Source organism: Bos grunniens, chromosome 17 (genome assembly GCF_055505025.1).
Source record: "Bos grunniens cultivar Pamir isolate PY7600 chromosome 17, Bosgru_T2T1.0, whole genome shotgun sequence".
Classification (NCBI taxonomy): Eukaryota; Metazoa; Chordata; class Mammalia; order Artiodactyla; family Bovidae; genus Bos; species Bos grunniens.
In genome coordinates, this window is record NC_141181.1 from 43,887,080 (window position 1) to 43,907,830 (window position 20,751).

At 39.0% G+C, this 20,751-nt stretch overlaps 1 protein-coding gene across 3 annotated transcripts in view; it reads right to left on the reverse strand.

Annotated features, from left to right (window-relative positions):
- The window catches only part of GUCY1B1 (guanylate cyclase 1 soluble subunit beta 1), a 62,759-nt gene that overhangs the window by 18,782 nt on the left and 23,226 nt on the right, over positions 1-20,751 (reverse strand). For all 3 annotated transcript variants that reach the window (XM_086346995.1, XM_086346996.1, XM_086346997.1), the window contains one exon: positions 6,753-6,950. In XM_086346995.1, coding sequence (XP_086203121.1) covers positions 6,753-6,950 — 198 coding nt within the window. The remainder of the gene's footprint in view (positions 1-6,752; positions 6,951-20,751) is intronic.

Below are 20,751 nucleotides of genomic sequence, written 5' to 3' on the forward strand. Positions count from 1 at the left end.
GGGTCAATGTGCCCTCACGCCTTGAAGATGGATTTCCTGCTATCTTCTAAATAAAATAGAGCTGTAACACTGATTTGTCTAAGAGCTATAACAGGGTCCGTTCGAGACCTGAGAGCTATAACACGGTCTGTCCAAGACCCGAGAGCTGTGACACACCGAGTGGGGCTTTAATGTCCGTCACTCCAAATCTTTGTTGTGACGAGACAAAAACCGAGGAGCATACACTCGCGTGACATCTATGGTGCCGTGACTCAGATTTAACCTGGCGGAAACAACCTCCGCGCAGAAGAGGCCAAGCACAGCAGGAGCCCAAATCAGTGAAGCTCCCGCAGTAGAAGCAGAACGTGAAGAAAACCCAGTGCAGGGGAAGGCCCATCGTGTTGGAAACTGGGACAGTGAAAAATGAACTCAGCAGAAAGCTCACGCGGCTCAGTCTCATATTCCAGAAGACCTCCAGTTAAGGTCAACAAGCTACAACATGCAGTGCCAGTTCAACAAAGAAATAAAACTACAGCCGACCACGGAAACTATCACTCACCCTTAGATGGACACCGCTGTAAGGACTCTGAGGCATAAGACTAGCAAGAGGGGGAGGCCCAATACCCCTCGCCATCCCAGTTCAGCAGGAAGTAACCAGAGAGACCTCAATGCCCCTATTCCCAAAGAATTAGGCCTCCCATCTCTTGAGGGGGGAATGTTAGGTAGTTAGAATAAGGAAAAGGAGTCCAAAATGGCGGTGTCTAAAAGACAAGGAAGAGAAAAGCCCGCGAAAATAAAACAGAGGAAGGTCAAAGGGAGGTCCGAGGACCGGAGTGAGGACTTCAGGTAGAACAGCACTCCTGACTAAGCCCAATTTGCATAGGGCAGGCCCAGGGGGAAGAAAGAAACATGTAAAAAGAGGAGCCAAAGAGCTCTCACTCTGTCTCCTGCGCGCTAGGGTGCTCTTCTCTTTGCATCTTTGGATCAATGTGCCCTCACGCCTCAAAGATGGATTTCCTGCTGTCTTCTAAATAAAATAGAGCTGTAAGACGGTCCATTAGGACCTGAGAACCATAACATGGTCTGTCCAAGACCCAAGAGCTGTGACACACGGTGGGGGCTTTAATGGTCGTCACTCCAAATCTTTGTTGTGACAAGACAAAAACCAAGGAGCATACACTTGCATGATACTTGTATTCATGAGCAATTTTAGAATTGCTGAGTTAAATTGCATGCTGTATTCTTTTTGTTCTAATAACATCACAGCAAGAAAAGATATTATAAATATTATAACCTCCAAAAACTTTTAATAGTATACATTGATATGTAAGACTCTGTGTGTGTGTTGTGTGAGTGTGTGTGTTTCTTTATCAGAAAAGTAATGGGATTGTTTGTTCTTTCATAAGAAAATGTATTTCTAAGTAGTTAAAACTAATTCTAAACATTCAATGCAAAAAAGCAAAATGGCTGTCTGGGGAGGCCTTACAAATAGCTGTGAAAAGAAGAGAAGCAAAAAGCAAAGGAAAAAAGGAAAGATATAAACATCTGAATGCAGAGTTCCAAAGAATAGCAAGAAGAGGTAAGAAAGCCTTCCTCAGTGATCAATACAAAGAAATAGAGGAAAACAACAGAATGGGAAAGACTAGAGATCTCTTCAAGAAACTTAGAGACACCAAGGGAACATTTCATGCAAAGATGGGCTCGATAAAGAACAGAAATGGTATGGACCTAACAGAAGCAGAAGATATTAAGAAGAGGTGGCAAGAATACACAGAAAAACTGTACAAAAAAGATCTTCACGACCCAGATAATCACGATGGTATGATCACTCACCTAGAGCCAGACATCCTGGAATGTGAAGTCAAGTGGGCCTTAGAAAGCATCACTACAAACAAAGCTAGTGGAGGTGATGGAATTCCAGTTGAGCTATTTCAAATCCTGAAAGATGATGCTGTGAAAGTGCTACTCTCAATATGCCAGCAAATTTGGAAAACTCAGCAGTGGCCACAGGACTGGAAAAGGTCAGTTTTCATTTCGATCCCAAAGAAAGGCAATGCCAAAGAATGCTCAAACTACCGCACAATTGCACTCATCTCACACGCTAGTAAAGTAACGCTCAAAATTCTCCAAGCCAGGCTTCAGCAATACATGAACAGTGAACTTCCAGATGTTCAAGCTGGTTTTACAAAAGGCAGAGAAACCAGAGACCAAATTGCCAACATCTGCTGGATCATCGGAAAAGCAAGAGAGTTCCAGAAAAACATCTATTTCTGCTTTATTGACTATGACAAAGCCTTTGACTTTGTGGATCACAATAAACTGTGGAAAATTCTGAAAGATATGGGAATACCAGACCACCTGACCTACCTTTTGAGAAACCTGTATGCAGGTCAGGAAGCAACAGTTAGAACTGGACATGGAACAACAGACTGGTTCCGAATAGGAAAAGGAGTACAGCAAGGCTGTATATTGTCACCCTGCTTATTTAACTTCTATGCAGAGTTCATCATGAGAAACGCTGGGCTGGAAGAAGCACAAGCTGGAATCAAGATTGCCGGGAGAAATCTCAATAACCTCAGATATGCAGATGACACCACCCTTATGGCAGAAAGTGAAGAGGAATTAAAAAGCCTCTTGATGAAGGTGAAAGAGGAGAGTGAAAAAGTTGGCTTAAAACTCAACATTCAGAAAACTAAGATCATGGCATCTGGTCCCATTACTTCATGGGAAATAAATGGGCAACAGTGGAAACAGCGTCAGACTTTATTTTGGGGGGCTCCAAAATCACTGCAGATGGTGACTGCAGCCATGAAATTAAAAGACGCTTACTCCTTGGAAGAAAAGTTATGACCAATCTGGATAGCACATTGAAAAGCAGAGACATTACTTTGCCAACAAAGGTCCGTCTAGTCAAGACTATGGTTTTCCCAGTGGTCATGTATGGATGTGCGAGTTGGACTGTGAAGAAAGCTGAGCACCGAAGAATTGATGCTTTTGAACTGTGGTGTTGGAGAAGACTCTTGAGAGTCCCTTGTACTGCAAGGAGATCCAACCAGTCCATTCTGAAGGAGATCAGCCCTGGGATTTCTTTGGAAGGAATGATGTTAAAGCTGAAACTCCAGTACTTTGGCCACCTCATGTGACGAGTTGACTCATTGGAAAAGACTCTGATGCTGGGAGGGATTGGGGGCAGGAGGCGAAGGGGACGACAGAGGATGAGATGGCTGGATGGCATCACTGACTCAACGGACATGAGTCTGAGTGAACTCTGGGAGTTGGTGATGGACAGGGAGGCCTGGCATGCTGCGATTCATGGGGTCGCAAAGAGTCGGACACGACTGAGCAACTGAACTGAACTGAACTGAAACATTCAAATACTGTATTTGGTACTTGTGATTATAAACTTGAACACCAGTATATAGTTCCAAACATACATCTTTAAAGTAGTATTGAAATCAACTCTGAAGTAAATTTGCAATGGTGAACCAATTTTGCAAATAAGATCTGTGGCTCAAACGAGTAAAGTATCAACAAATTCAATAAAGTAAATATAATTTGACTTTTTAAAACTACATTTGTAAATATTATTCGCAAGCGAATACATGCTTAAGGTATAAAAAAGACTTTTTCTTTTGAGTTTAAGAAACTGCAACCAACATGTCCTCTTAAAAAGGGAAAAACATATCTCGAGTTGCAGCCAGATCAAAATGGGAGGCAGTTGGGAGAGTATTTCTTCAGTTGCAGCTAAATAAGGGCAAAGCACTGCTCCTTTCCCCCTTTTTCCTTAGTTCACTGCACCAAACTCTGGCACTGAGGAACAAATAGCAATTAATATGGACTCTTGTATACATATTCCCACATATTGTTTCACGGTGAAATCAGGGTTATTACTATCAAAACTTCCACACCAATCTACACTGGTTAAAGATCAGTATTCTCATTTACGATGGGAAAATTTTGCCTCAAGAAGACTCATTCCCTAAAGTCTCCAAAGCAACACAAAGCAATCTAAAAATTTTGATGTTTTACTCTTTCCATTTCAGCTAGAAGAACTGAATTATATGCAAGCCAAGTTTACGAATTCCTCAATTCTACTCTTCTGCTTTGCTTAAATTTGCAAGACAGCTTTTCTGATTATATTTGTAACCTCTCCTTCATTTATCACTTCATGACATGGTCTACTATTTCTTAAGTAGTTAAATTATCTGGTAGCTCCAGACTTATGAGACTTACAGACTTAAGCATACCTCAGGATGGTGGATGAACCTAGAACCTATTATACCGAGTGAAGTGAGTCGGAAAGAGAAAGATAAATACCATATTGAACACATATATACGGAATCTAGAAAGATGGTACTGAAGAATTTATTTACAGGGCAACCATGGGAGAAACATACATAGGGAATAGACTTATGGACATGGGGAGAGGGGAGGAGAGGGTGAGGTGTATGGCAAGAGTAACATGGAAACTTGCATTACCATATGTAAAATAGATAGCCAATGGGAATTTGCTGTACGGCTCAGGAAACTCAAACAGGGGCTCTGTATCAACCTAGAGGGTTGGGATGGGGAGGGAGATGGGAGGGAGGTTCAAAAGGGAGAGGATATATGTATACCTATGGCTGATTCATGTTGAGGTTTGACAGAAAACAGCAAAATTCTGTAAAGCAATTACCCTTCAATAAAAAATAAATTAAAAAAAGAATACCTCAGGAAATTAAAACATTGCCCTTGAAAAAACTAAATACACCAAATATAAATACCAAATACAAATATTTCAGACACCTATTTTGGAGTACTTGAATCAATGAACAACCCATATTGTATAAAGTGTCTATAAGTGATTACCACGACTAAGTAAAAACTTGAATTGTATATAGAGTGCTTCTGCTGTCAACCTCCCAAGCAAAGACTCTAATCACCATGGGAATTGCAGTTTCCAAGTGTGCAACAGTTAATGTTTCTTTCCTGAAGTTTCTATGTACCTGCTTCTTGCTCAACTTGGCTAAGTAATTAACAAACCAAGAGCAGACCAGTGTTTACAACCCCCTTGAAACAGGCTCCCTCACTCGAGATGAGGTGTTAGTTAGGTGTTAGAATCCGAAGTTGGAAATGAAACGCATATTGAATTTTAAATGATTTCCAGTGAGATTCCTAATCATGCATGAATTTCAATCCTTAACCTAAGTTTTTAATTTTTAAATGTCTCTGGATTTGATAACATCATGTTCCATATTTCCCACTTTCTAGTAGTAGAAAAACAAAGAATGCACCTGGGGATCATGTCAGAATTAACAGAAACTCCAGAAAAGGAAAAAAAACTGAAATGTAATGCAACGGTACTAGATTAAATATGCAGGATGCTTTCCTAATATAATCAACCTAAATGTTACAAGTTTTATTTCTGTAATACTATACTTAAAGTTTGGGCTTCCCACACATGTTAGAATGTAACTGTATATGTAGGAAAATACACTGCCTATTAGATTTTCCATAAAGAAAGAATGACAGTTAAAAAAAAAAAGGTAAGGAAGCTAGAAGAAAGTAGCTGGATTTACTGCATGATGTGTAACAGCCAGTATTATCTTGAACTAATGTACACAGCTCTATGAAAATAGTGTGGAATAAGCGCAGGAAGGATGGCTAGTATTCCAGGAGGTCCTTTTGTGAATAAACACAGAGCACAGGCTTTAAATTGTCAGAGTGTGATGGGGAGGCTTTTCCAAGTAAAAGTCAAGAGAAAGTTAAGAATCAGTCTCAGTGATTTATTCATGCCACTTCTTGCCATCATTTTGAAACTGTTCGACGGGGCATAGTTGAAAAAGTGAACCTGAAGCCTCTACAGGAGATGGAGTCACATTTGTGCTCTGGTGAGACCACCTCTGCAGGAGAACATGACATTTCTCTAAAAAGCAAAAGGCTGGTAGGTTTTGCCTTTTTACTTTGTATTTATGTTTAAAGTTGTACTTGTTCACCCACCAGTGTTTATAAAATCCTATATTTGGGATGCTTTTTCTATAATAAAATGTTACCATTTGTGAAAAAACTAAACAGTAATAGGGCACCCCTCTCCCCACTTTTGTCAAATTTAGGGCCGCTAAAAAATGGCTCTTGTGTTTAAATATGAAGACACACAAAACACAGCTGCCTGGAAGCAGCTCTCTGGGTCAGAAATATGGAAAAACAATGGCTCCTTTTACTGCACAGTTATTGTATCAATACCTTAAAACCATCACTCAAAACAGTGGGTATTATCAATAACAAAGCAAGTATGATGTAAAAGCCAGGCTTTTACAAAACAGTCTAATTTTTTTTTTTTTTAAAAGCAAAACTTCTGGCTCACAAAATGAGATATTCTAACCACATTTCAGGGATAGACCCAAAAAAAATCCACAAAGAAGCCATGAACAGTGAAATAATACTTCATATTATTTTAGAATGTGTCCATGGGTTTTAGTATTCTGAAGGCCACGGCTAAGCCAGTCACAAATTCTCCTGCTTCCCAGCAAGTGTGACTCCCAGGAAATGCAAATTAAATTTATCATTGCCTTAAGCAATGTATAAATGGAAAGAAAAATCTGCTCCCACAAGGAAAACTCTCCTGTATCATGCATTCCAAGGCCAAGCATAGAAGATCGCCAGTGTCACCACTGTTATGGCTAATCTATACCTCTGCTGAGGTCCACTAACAGCGATGTCCAAGGGCAAACTGGGAGCCTTTCTAACACCACATGTCACCTGTGTTCAGAGGAGCCCCCCTTATTGCCCATTACCTTCATGTCAATTTCAGTGCCATGTATCTGCTGAGCTACTGTCTTGATGATTCCGATGACAATATCCTGCAGCCCTTCTCTCTCTGAGTAGTAGTGCAGGATGAGTCCTTTGCCCTTCTCCGCATCAGTGCACCGGAAGGAAGGTGCCCGCATGCCTGGGTAGATGGTAGCAAGGTGGTCATGCAGAGCATCAAGGTTCTGCAGGGAAGAGCACACGGTGATGAGTAAATCCTGCTTCTGAGCGACAGTCACTCTCAGGAGAGCAAGCAGAGAGAGCAGACAGACTCAGAGCTGAGTCTGGGGGCAGATGGACGGGTCACATGAATGCTCCCAGAGCACACCCTTCCCTGGATGCATCCTGACAAAGCCAGAACCCAGAGAGCCTGAAACTAAGGTAATGCAATTAAGAAAAGCATCTGTGTGAATGAATGAAGAAGATGGGGTACATATGTACAATGGAATACTATTCAGCCTTTGTAGTAACATGGACGGACATAGAGATGGTCACACTAACTGAAGTCAGATAGACAGAAAGACAAATATATGATTTCACTTAAATGTGGAATCCAATCTATGTCACAAACTAACTTATCTACAAAACAAAAACAGACATGGAGACGTAGAGAACAGACCTAGAGAACAGATTTGTGGTTAACAAGGGGGAAGTGAGTGGGGGAGAGATGAATGGGGAATTTGGGATTAGCAGATGCAAATTATTATATACAGAATGGATAACCAACAAAGTGCTACTATATAACAGCACAGGGAACTATGTTCAATATCCTGTGATAAACCATAATGAAAAAGAATATGAAAAAGAACATATATATATGTATAACAGAATCACTTTGCCGTGTAGCAGAAATTAACACATTGTGAATCAACTATACTTCCATAAAGTAGATTTTAAAAAAAGAAAAACATCTTGATTGTTACAGTAGAAATATTTTAAGGAAGGGTAAACAAACAAGGGGATATAAAAGGATGCCTGAAGCAGAAAAAAGAAACACAATTATGAGCTAAAGCAAAGATATGCATATTTACAGGAGTTTGAGCAGCTGTATATTTATGTTATGATAAATAGTATAGAATTCCCAAAGTGATCACATATTACCATTTGTTTCTCTAACAATACTAAACCTTAACTATTAATTCAAAAAACTATATCAGAATTATAAACATATGAAAATGTTAGTATATTCATTTGTGAAATAATATTTTAGTAATTAAAATCACTTTGGAAATTAAATCAGTCTAATTTCTTCAGAGTTTCCAATCAAAGTACAGCCTCACAGCGAACCTGTGAAACTGAACCTTTCAGAACTGAAGTCTTGGAAAACTAATAAGTTTGCAAATAAATGTTTTCTGTTCTTATAGCTTTGTGATTAATTCAGAACATACCAAATTCCCATTATCTAGTATCACCCTCTAATATTAAAAAAAAAAAACATTTGTTTAAAGATCACCAGAAGAAATGATGCAAATGATACTTCTGACTTGGCTTTTCAGCACATTTGTAACTTCTTTGTGTGTGTGTGTGTATGTGCTACACATATATAGTAGACACACACACAGCACAGCACAGTGTTGGGAGTCACGGGGAAGGTGGCTTTAGAATCAAGCAGACTTGGATTTAAATCTTGCCCCTGTCATCTCAGTAGTCATGTACAGATGTGCGTGTTGAACCATAAAGAAGGCCGAGTGCCAAAGAATTGATGCTTTTGAACTTTGGTACTGGAGAAGACTCTTGAGATTCCCTTGGACTGCAAGGAGATCAAACCAGTCAATCCTAAAGGAAATCAACCCTGAGCATTCATTGGAAGGACTGATGCTGAAGCTGAAGCTCCAATACTTCAGCCACCTGATGTGAAGAGCTGACTCACTGGAAAAGACCCTAATGCTGGGAAAGAGTGAGGGCAGGAAGAGAAGGAGGCAACAGAGGATGAGATGGTTGGATGGCATCATCCAGTCAATGGAGATGAGTTTGAGCAAACTCTGGGAGATAGTGAAGGACAGGGAAGCCTGGCGTGCTGCAGTCCATGGAGTCGCAGAGTCGGACACGACTGAGCGACTGAACAAGTGTCAGCTCATGATAATGTGGCCAATTTACCACTTGATTTCCTCTGATAAAATAGAAATAACTAAAATGATGTGGATAAAACATTAGCACACTCAGGTGTAGTAGGCAAAATAATGTTGGCCCAAAGATTTCCAGACCTAGTCTCTTTGGATACGTTACCTCATGTGGCAAAGTGGGGTTGGGAAGTTGGAAAAATTATCCTGGATTACCAGGGTGGACCCAGCCTAATCCCATGAGTGAGTGAGTCTTAGATGCCAAGAACATTTCCTGGTTACAAGGAGAGATGAAAGCTGAGAAGGAAGCAGGACTTGAGATGCAGGACACCCTGTGCAGGGCCTTGTAGGGGTGGCGCCCTGGGGCCCTACTCAGCCCCCCGTGACAGCCAGTAAGAAAACTGGTCCGCAGGTCTATGTGTGGTTACATGGAGCTGAATTCTGCCAACACCTGAATAAGCAAGGAAATGCCACCCCCCCCACCCCACCGCCGCAGTCCTGCTAGTACATTACAATCCAGGGAGACCCCTTTTAGACTCCCAACCTAGGAAACTATAGGATAATAAATCAGTGTTCTTTTAAACACTTAGGCATGTGGTAATTTGTTACTGTAACAATAAAAAAGCTAATTCACTGATCAAATGGTAATCTGTCAACAACTGGTGGTTATTGCTAAAGAGAATGAGAAAAGCAAATGATCTCAGAATACCAAAGGCCTCAGGAGCACATCTGATACCCCAACAGACTCCTCTCACCTCTGCAAGGGGCCAATTCAGAGGGGAATACGGGGACAGGATTCTGTGCTGGGGTCTTTTTGGCAGAAAGCAGCAAGCTGGACCTGTCTTCAGAGTTATTTCCCCTCTGAATTACAGCTTGAAAATGACTTTTCAATAAGAAATAAAATATCAAATTTTCAGATTTTCTCTTAAAAAGAACAATTTTAAAATGAAAAGGCATTTAAAACTAGGATTAAATACAAGAAATAAAGATAAAGAACATATTTGGGAAAAATAATATTTCATATATATTTCACATATAAGTATTACTCAGTATGCAGAGATTTCAAACTCATATTTAAATGGTTTGTAAATTTCATAATAGAGTTGATTTCAGTAAGAAATGTGATACTTAAGTACAATTTTGCAATAAAGTTTGTTATGGTGTTCATGGGGGATCCCAGATGGCACTAATGGTAAAGAACCCACCTGCCAATGCAGGAGACAGAAGAGATTCAGGTTTGATCCCTGGGTGGGGAAGATCCCCTGGAGGAGGGCATGGCAACCCACTGCAGTATTCTTACCTGGAGAATCCCATGGACAGAGGAGCCTGATGGGCTACAGTCCATAGGTCACAAAGAGTCAGACGCGACTGCAGCGGCTTAGCATGCATGGTGTTCTTGGGGGGAAAAAAGGAGCACATCTGAAAAGGCAGTGCTGGAAATGGGCTAAAACTGAAGGATGGTTTGCATTCTGAACATTTCAAAGGGGCCAGTTTAGGGAAACAGGATCCAGTAAGACATCAGAAAGGAGGTGGAGCGAGTATGGTACAAGGTGACTCCATCAGGGCACTGCAGCCTGGCCCCTGCCACATGCTCATCCCATCTACTCACTGTATGTGCACTGTACATGCATCACATGTCCACTGTATAAAGCATGTGTATGCATGTCTTGCAGGGTGTGCGGTGCAGGCGGGGGCAGGGTACAGAGCTAGATCAGATCTGCACGATGCAGTCCCTGACTGTAAGCAGTTCGTGGTTTAAATCACCCAACAATGTTCAGAGTGGCTTTGGGTGCATGAAAGGGAGCAACACCTCAGAGTGAAGCCAGGGTCCAAAGACGCAGAGCACAGGTGAGAGCTGAGGCCTCAGAAACTGGCATTCTGACTCGGATGAACATCTTGTCTCCTCAACTGATGACTCTGGTTTCTTTTTGAAATGCATTCACGCCTAGTGCTAAGATCTTGTTTTCTTCCCTCAATTTACACCTTTTCTAATTAAGCCAGGCCAATTCTTAACTCAAATATCAAGTGGCTCTGACTCCGCCAGAGGCTGCTGTTGCCATGGGAAAGGAACTCCACGTGGCAGGCGCTGAGGATGGTCAGTTTACAGAAGCCTCAAGTCACTTTCGGAGAAGGCAATGGCAACCCACTCCAGTACTCTTGCCTGGAAAATCCCATGGATGTAGGAGCCTGGTAGGCTGCAGTCCATGGGGTCACTGAGTCAGACACAACTGAGCGACTTCACTTTCACTTTTCACTTTCATGCATTGGAGAAGGAAATGGCAACCCACTCCAGTGTTCTTGCCTGGAGAATCCCAGGGACAGGGGAGTCTGGTGGGCTGCCATCTATGGGGTCAGGCAGAATCGGACACGACTGAAGCGACTTAGCAGCAGCAGCAGCAGCAGCAGCAGCAAGCCACTTTACTTGGTAAATAACACAGCGGGTTTTCCTATGATGAGTTCTTCCCCTGGGAATCCTTTCCTGGGAAGGGAAGATATGAGGCCTGCTCTTCATAACCCTGTCAGACCCCTCACACCCCTCTGCTGATGCTGCAAAAATCTGGTGAGAAAGGAAATCACCAGAAGGGTTTTATACACATCTCTGTTTCCCACAAAGTCAAAATTCAGCTTGTTGCTGCTAAATTAAACTGTTGTTCTTGTCCTTAAGAAATTTCCTAATGTAGTCAGGCTCAGGTACTGGATTGTGGCTCATTTTACAGAAAAAAAAATTTTAATGAGTCAAACATTAGCTTGAAATATACATTTTAATTCTTTTCTACTTTTTCTTCTATGAAATATTCAAATACAGTGTATCTTAGGTCAATATGCCCACATCACTTTCACACTTATCTATTTTCATCTTCAGTCATATTACATGTGCACATTTCTATGTGTAGCTAAGCAGACAGCAGGAGGCAGTAACCATGGTACCATTTACTTCCTCTGCATCACTGATGCTAAAGAAAGTGAGAGATGGGCCAGAACAACCCAGAACTCAGGTCAGGAGTCACACAGGGACTGGCACTGCTCCCTAAATGTAGAGCCATTTTAATTTAAATAATTTAATTACCTAAAGCCTTTTTAATTTAACATTTACTTTAAATAAAGTTATTGATGGTACTGAGGTATTAATAAAAAAACATTACTTAAATTTATCAATTCAAAGCAAGTGGGAAACCAAAGCACAGGAAGTCAAATGTTAATCTTTTAAGTCTTTGTGGTACCAATTCTCCAGAGACAGACTGTTATGTTGAATTTGCTGTTAATTAAATGGACAACTAAAGTGCTTTCTTGGAGCATAAAAGATTTAACACCACTTAATGTAATATTGATTTTCTTTAGATAGTATCTAACCATAAAAATACTCTTGGGATTTCTTTAGTTACAGCTTCCCTTACAGAGTTTTAATCTCCCAAAATAAAAGCTATTACCACTGCCTATTATGAAAAATAGAATTCATGATTAAAAATTAAATTATTTCCAACTGAGTACATTAGTATTGTCAAAAATGTGCTTTCTTCACAGACTCCAACTGCTTGCAGCAACCTCAAAAGTCACAGAAAAGACACTCAAAATAGGCAAGAGAAAACCTTGTCTGTCTACATTTTATAATACCATACATACAAAGCTAATTATTCATCAACATGGTTGTAGCAATATATTCTGAAGAACAAGAGTTCATATTGAAACTGGTATTCTTTAATTTTTAAATATAATCATGGAGGTGGGTATACAAAGAAAAGAGCTGAATGATAACACATGTGTTTCAGCACAAGTAGATTCCCAGGCAACAGTAAAGCCAACCTCAAATATGCTTTCACATCATTCTTCTTAGCTTTATGATACTCAAAAACAGGATGGGAATAAGAGGAGTTCTGTCCATCTATTTTGCCTCAATATATTAAAATACTGGTCTGAGGTTTTCATTTCATTTCTCTTAATGTTCTGATATAATTTTACCATTTTTTTCTACATGCAAGATGAAAGAACTGTTTCTCAGGAATTCTACTCTAAGTCTCCTAGCTTTGTCATTTATAGAAGAAAAACCAATGCTAGCATCCTAGGAAACAAGTTCTACATTTAGTACACACCACAGATTTAGGACACAAGAGAGATTACTAGTCCTTTGAGAAATACTCCAGATTCATATTTTTTAATATTTTGGAATGTTCCAAAATAAATGCAAATTTTCTCTTTCTAATACGACAAACATAAGCATTATATATATATATATATATATATATATATATATATATATACACACACACACACACACACACAGAGGAAAGTTTCTGAGAATTAAATACCTCATTCCCCTGCTTTCAGAGTATCTAATTAAAAATTCCTAAATGATGCACATAAATAGGTTGTAGTAAGGACTTGCCTTAAAAGTTTTGAGAAAGAGATTTTTCAGTCTTCAGAAACCCTTAGGACTTCCCTGGTGGTACAGGGGTTAAGAATCTGCCTGCTAATGCAGGAGGGAGGGTTCATTTAATTCCTGGTCCGGGAAGATTCCACTTGCAACTAAGCCCGTGAGCCACAACTACAGAAGCCCATGAGCCCTACAGAGATTGTGCTGTGCGACAAGAGAAGCCACTGCAATAAGAAGCCCACCACCACAACAAAAGAGTAGCCCCCGCTTGCCACAACTAGAGAAAGCCGTCGCAAAATAGCCAAAGATAAAAATAAACAATATTTTTTTTTTTTAAGAATCCTTATTCTAAGGAGTTCCCTTAGTGGTGGTTAGGCTCAGCCTAGTGGTTAGGATTCCAGGCTTTACCTGCTGTGGCCCTAGGTTGAATCCCTGGTCAGGAAACTGAGATCCACAAGCCAAGCAGCACAGCCCCTCCCAAAATTAATTAATTTTTAAAAATGAATCTTTATTCTAGTGGATGGAGAGAAAGGGAGCCATCTGTGTTATTTGAGAGCGTTACTGAAGTTTATATCAGGAAAAAGCCTTAAAAATCAATCATTGCAAATCTCTCTCCGCTTAAGGAAAGGAATGAGGCACAGGATTTCCTTTCTTTTGATTCCTCACACTTCTGAACAGCAAGCCCAACAACAGTATTTACTTGTGAGAGTCACGTACTTTGAAAATCATTTTTCAAGTTTTTAAGAAAGATGTCATGTCAGAATTTTAATGTGAAAAACGGAAATAAGCAGGACCTAGGTAAAGCAGAAACTCACCCCCAATAATGGGAAACGCCAAGGTCAGGGTGTGAGTGGTATGAGGTCAGAATGAGTCAGACTCAATGTTTAATGATACTTTTGTCTTTTCTACTTCAAGCAACTCCTTGAGAAGTAGCTTTCCAACTGAAAAGATACAGAGACTCTTTTCTAAAATAAATAATGTAAGGGTGGCAATAGTGGTAAAGAACTCGCCTGCCGGTACCGGAGATGTAAAAGTCACAGGTTTGATCCCTGGGTCGGGAAGATCCCCTGAAGGAGGGCAAGGCAACCCACTCCAGTATTCATGCCAGGAAAATTCCATGGCACATGGTGGGCTACAGTCCATGGGTTCACAGGGTCTGACATGACTGAATCAACTTAGCACAAGGATTTATTTAAAAAGAAATTATACTTGAGTCACTAAAATTACTTAAATGGCATTTTTAAAACTACCTATTATTACTATCATCTCAAGAGAAATTTTAATTAAAGAAAAAAATGAAAATAGTCATAAAATTACCTGTGTAAACTATTTCACTTTTTTTACTGCTTCTAAATTCATGTTAAAAAACTTTCATTTATATTCATTTGACTATATTTTGCAAAACTGTGAAAATATATACTTTATTCAAAGAAAAATTCTTAAAATTCTAAAATATTATCTTCCTTTAAAAATTCTAACTTATCAAATTTTAAAATTTCAGGTGCCAACTAAGGAATGTCACTTGCCACCGTATTCTATAAGAATTTAGTCCTTGAGCCCTTGTAGCCGCTGACCTTCAACAACCCCAAGAAAGAAGTCAGGGTGAGGATGAAGAATGAGGGGAACTGCTAGAACAGGCCCTCAGATATTTTCAGGAGGAAACTTTCATGAACCTGGCTTCTTGCATCTTCCACAGTTAGAGAAGCACTAAAAATATTAACTATGATACCTGCTCTTTGTGACCAGCAGCAGCTTTGTACGGAGATGTGTGATTGACTTCATGCCCCTCTCTGCCAACACCACACACACACTGACCTCCACCCTCAGGTCTTTGGGATAGTTTCTCAGAGGTTCCTGAAATGCTGTCTCCCCGGCCATAGTCCTCAGTAAGACACTGATTAAACTCAACTCTTGGCTCTCACATTATGCATTTTCTTCAAGTAGATACAGATTACAGAAATTGGCATTTGTATGTTGAGAAAAGTTCCTTTTGAAATTCAAAGTTAAAAATAAAATGAATGGTGCATTTTTTTCTAAAAAATATTATAAATAATTTAGGGAAGTATTAGAATTTCACAGCTGTTCAGGAAAAAACCTCAGCTTTCCCAAAATAACACTTTGCACAAACATTTAAGAATTTTAGATGGGCCATCAATCCCAGATTGCTCCTGGCAGGCTGGCCAAATTACAGTGTTGTCTGTTAGAAGCCAAAACCTGGAGCCAACACAGATTTAAGGAAATCCCATTACAGGCTGAACACAGGCCTTGGCAAAAGACTCTGATATATATGAATTGGGAGAGTGAGTGAAACAGCCTCAAACCCACAGTAAAAGTGGAAGAAGCTGAGGTTTCCAGCTAATGATTAGAGAGTATTGGCTTGCTTTTCTACTGAGATTCCTATGCTATTTAAGCAGGTTCATAATTTAAATCCTAACTGGCCTCTAAGATTATATATGACTCCTTTATTTTTCAGCAGTCAACCTGACAGCCTTCCATGCTTATCTAGGCTTCATTTTATATCTGTAAAATTACTGGGGAGGTAAAGAATATATTACATGATAATAACATAACACCACTGAAAGTGGATCAGTAGCCCAGCTGTGAACTGACCTGGATTCCAGTCCCAGAGGCCATATACAATCTTATCTTTTCAAACCCAGATTAATCAAAGCTCAACTTAATATGTGCACATATGGACACATATTTACTAACACACACACAAAATAAAGGGGAAAATACACAGAATATTGTTCCAATAATCCACATATCAAAGCACCTCAGACTTATTTGCTTAACACAATGATATTATTCTCATGTTTTTATGGGTTATATGGACTCAGTGGGAAGTTCTCAGAGTGGGATGACATAGAAGTTTGCCATGGAGTCACCATAATGTTCCACCAGGCTGATTCCCAAGATGGGTCACCCAGACACCCGAGGGCTCAGCCAGCAGGACTGCTGCTGTATTGAAGTATCTCATTTCATGGTGGGTACCTCTAGGGAACATCCCAAGAGCAAGTGCTTCAAGATACGGAAATTTCAAGTGTTCTTACGAACTAGCCTACGAAGTATTAAGAATGTTCCTTTTGCTATACTCTTCTGATCAAATAATCACTAAAGTCACCCCAGATCCAAGGGATGGGAGCTCTACCTTGTCACAGGGGACATGGGCGAGCTCTAACTTTTCATGGGGGAGAAGGACAATCATATTACAGCAATTTTGAGAAAAGACAACCTGCAATAATGCAATAGGATATCAAAAGTCAAGGTGACTGTGGATTAGGGTGGAATACCATCAGATTGGACATTCCTTACCAGCATTTAATTGAACTTTCAAATCTGATATATTCTCTGCACTATTTTAATCAATACACTAGAAGTTTCACATAGAAATTTACTACAGAAGCAGCATGAAACCACATTTTATTCCTAATTCAAGAATAAGAAAGTGCCAAAACAGAGAAAAAAATTCTTGTGAAATATAGTCTAAACTTTAAGACAAGAAATCCAGAAAAAAAATCTATAAAATCCAAAAACCTAAATCAAAATGTCTTTCTACTTTTGTTTATCTTTTTATAATAAATCATATTTCTGGTTACTAAATCAGGAAAAGGATAATAATTAATTGCAAGGATTATCTACTTTTATCACAGTCCACAAACTGATGGTTTCAAAGAACATTTAGGAAAAATCAATTCCAAATTGTGTAATGTCTAGAGAAGAGTAATTTTCTAAAAAGCTTCTTATAAAAATGCTTCTTATATTTTATTACTTTACCTACTTAGAATTTTTAGCTATTTTTTGTGAAAGTCTTGAGGTAGATTAAAAATAGGTATGATGTAAAAATTCTTAAATTGACTTTGAAAACACAAGGGAGATTGGGTAAACAGAACCAGGAATTTTATATTGGCAGCAAAACCTTTCAAAGGAGAATTGTCCATTATTTAAGCTGTTTAAATTGTCAAAATGTTTAAATACACGAATCAAAGGAAACGACAAAAGCTAAGTGAGAAACAAGTATTTTTCTGGAACTGAACTACAGATACTATCTACACAGCATATCCTTGATTATAAAATTTTTATAAAGGAATAGCGTTATTAACCAGATAAAATAGCCTATTAGTGGCCACATAAAAAAATATATACATATAACTCAGAATTAACTAATTCCATCATTCAAAGACTCTTTATTGATCGCCTATTATATACTATGCCTGGTACTAAGAAAACATAAAAATTATTTCAAGAAAAGCAAAAAATATGCATTTTAATACAGTAATTCTTAATAATGTATCCAACTGAGAGGCTGGGAGAGACACCCCCAAGGAAGTCCCCCTCAGAAGGATGCAAGTGAACAGAGGTGCCCGGCCCAGGGCATGGCCAGTGTTCTCCCATGTTAGAATTTCAGTAGCTATTTTATTGCTACCTGAAATCATCAGATGGAAATGTCAGGGTAAACATTTTGAAAATTTCAATAGATATAAGTAATGTCAGTTGCATATTAATTAATAAACAGTAATTTGCCACATCCAAATGAAAAGGAAATTGGTCTAGAGTATGTCTGCTGCTGCTGCTGCTAAGTTGCTTCAGTCGTGTCCGACTCTGTGTGACCCCAGAGACGGCAGCCCACCAGGCTCCCCCATCCCTGGGATTCTCCAGGCAAGAACACTGGAGTGGGTTGCCATTTCCTTCTCCAATGCATGGAAGTGAAAAGTCAAAGTGAAGTCACTCAGTTGTGTCTGACTCTTAGTGATCCCATGGACTGCAGCCTACCAGGCTCCTCCGACCATGAGATTTTCCAGGCAAGAGTACTGGAGTGGGGTGCCATTGCCTTCTCCAAGAGTATGTCTACTCTTCTATATTTCAGTCTATAATCAATCTCTTAGTAAAGTTATATAGCCTCACTCAAAATGAATTTGTTTTACCCTTAAGAGAATTAATCTTGAGCTATTGGGGTATTTGTTTCCTATTTTTGTATAAACAGCAACTATTCATTTTTAAAATATGTTTTTTCATTCCCAGATAGTATCTGTGATGATACTATCATTAAGGAACTATACACAACCCCCGGCCTCATGGGATTTACATTCCAGTCCCAAACAGGAAATGATCTACAGTGAGAACTCCTGTGGGTAGGGAGACACACGCACTGTGAAAACATGAGAAATGTCAGTTCCCTGACTCCATCAGGGTAGAGCCTTAAGAGAGGAGTGGAACCTTCCTGGAAGAAGTAATCTGACCAGCAGGATGAAGAAGATCAATCTAAGTGAAAAGGAGCAGGAAGACTGTCCAGACAAAGGGAAGAGCAGGTGCAAAAGCTCAGAAGGTGGAGAAAGCTAGTTAGAAAAAAATACGGTCTGAAAGAAATTCTGTTTGGCTGGGCTGCTGGAGAAGAAGAGAGACAGACAGGGGTGTAAGTAGTTTCAATTATTTTAATTGCTTTTTACATTTCCAAGGAGCAACTGGGAATTACTGAAGGGTTTAAGCAAGTAAATGATGGAATGAGATATATTTGCTTTTAAGAAAAATCACTAGTTACAGAATGGCGAGGAGATGGAGCAGTCATGCAGAGAGATGAGGAAACCTATGCATTCTGTAGAGAATGGTGGACTGTCCCACAGAAGGCTAGGGGAAATGAAGACAAGTGGTAGGATTCTGAAAAATTCAGTTTTTAGGAAACAGACTCTAAGGATTTAATGATTAGTTAAAATCAAGCGGTGAAAGACACAAAAAAATCTTTTACATATCTTTAAAATAAGGCCTAGTTTATCCTACTCTTTTACAAAGGATTGCTGTCTACCATAAAGAATGTTTTATTATTTTATGTAATGAAAAGTGTCAATTTTTATATGTGAGCTAGAACCTTAAAAAACTTCATGAAAATCGGTTGCTTTATTTCATAGGCATTTTTTTTTAAAAGTCCATTTATTTGAAATTAGCCTACTCATACCATAAATATCTACTTTTCAGGAAAGCAATATGTTAATACAACCAGTTTGCCATCAAGATATTCAATTTCAAAACCAGGAAAAAATTCAAACATAAACAATATTAATGAAAACTTTATAGTATTCTAACTTTCCAATTTCCTCACTATTCATACTTGCACCAAAAAAAATGCTAATAAAATAAAATTGTGTGCAATTTTAAAACTGCCTATTGACTTTGATGAAAACGGACTCAAAACTATTTAAAACAATGCTGTCCAGTGAAAATAAAAGGCTTTAGAAGCCATTAAAGCAAGTCACAAAGATCAGTCATATATGTTAAATTTTCTAGTAGGCACATTTAAAAAAAGAAAAAGAACCAGGTGAAATTGATGTTTATGATACATTTTTATATAACTCAGTATTCCCAAAACGTTATCATTTTACCATGTAATCAATATGAAACAGACCCGATCTATTTGCATTCTCTTTGAAGCCCAGTGTGCATTCTACCCTAGAGGCCAGCCTGCAGGCAGGACAGCTCTAGAACCAGGAGAAACCACCAGGAGTCGCCAGTCCTCAGCTGAGCCACTGGACACTTAGCAGACAGTCACAATGAGTAAAGGTAAAAGTAAACTATTTGCATGATTGCTTTGTCAACACAGATGTGACCATTGAGAGAGAAAGATAAAATTAAGAGAAAGGAGCTGCAACTGGAACTTAAGTGACCAGGAGTCAACAGAAATATTAAAAATGGGAATGTATTCTAACCCCCCATATCTCAATATATCTTTAAATCTCAAACTTTAATCCAGGTAAAATAATTCATTTAAATACAGCCTGTTAAAGGTTAATTTAAGTGTCTCCTGGCAGCAACTTCATTTGGAAGTGGCAGGTTTTTTGGACACCAGTAGTTTGGTAAATCCATAGCAGAGACTGGAAACTGGTTTCCATCTTGATTTAACGCTGTTTTAAGTTTATAAGAAAAATGTCACTATGTAAACAACAGACATTTTGATTAAACACTCAAGTTCTTATTTTGGCTGTTAAATCAATAACGCAGCTGGACTGAATGTCGTTTACATTCCCTCCAAGCTGGGCTCCAGTTCAGCTGGTCTTGTGCTGACATCATTTTCCAGCAAGATCTGGCTGCTCTCAGCAGCCAGTTTAGAAATATCCCTTACAAACAACCACATAACGTTCAATGTTAGCACATTTTAAGATGAGAGTCTCAAAAATGCCTGTGCTTAAAATAGGACAGTTGATCCCAAAATAGTCTCCCACCTGATGTGTCATTCACTAGTAAAAAGAAAAAAATTAAGTAGTTTAACAAGAAAACAAAAGCTTCTGGTGATACTATTTATCTTGACTTCACCTGAGACCGACTCTGGAAGAGTTCCTATTTTCCTCTCCAGAGTAGATTAACTAATATGTAACTCAGAGCAATGATTCTCAAACCTGTTTTGGTGGCAGGCTCTTTCCCTGAAACAATTAGCTTCAGGTAGAACTTTACAGATACTGATGAATTATTTAATTACTTAAAGTCAGAATGACTTAGAAAACAAGCCCAGGTTATATACATAAAAGCACAGCTACCAGCACAAAGACTTATTTTTTAAAAAGCAGTTGA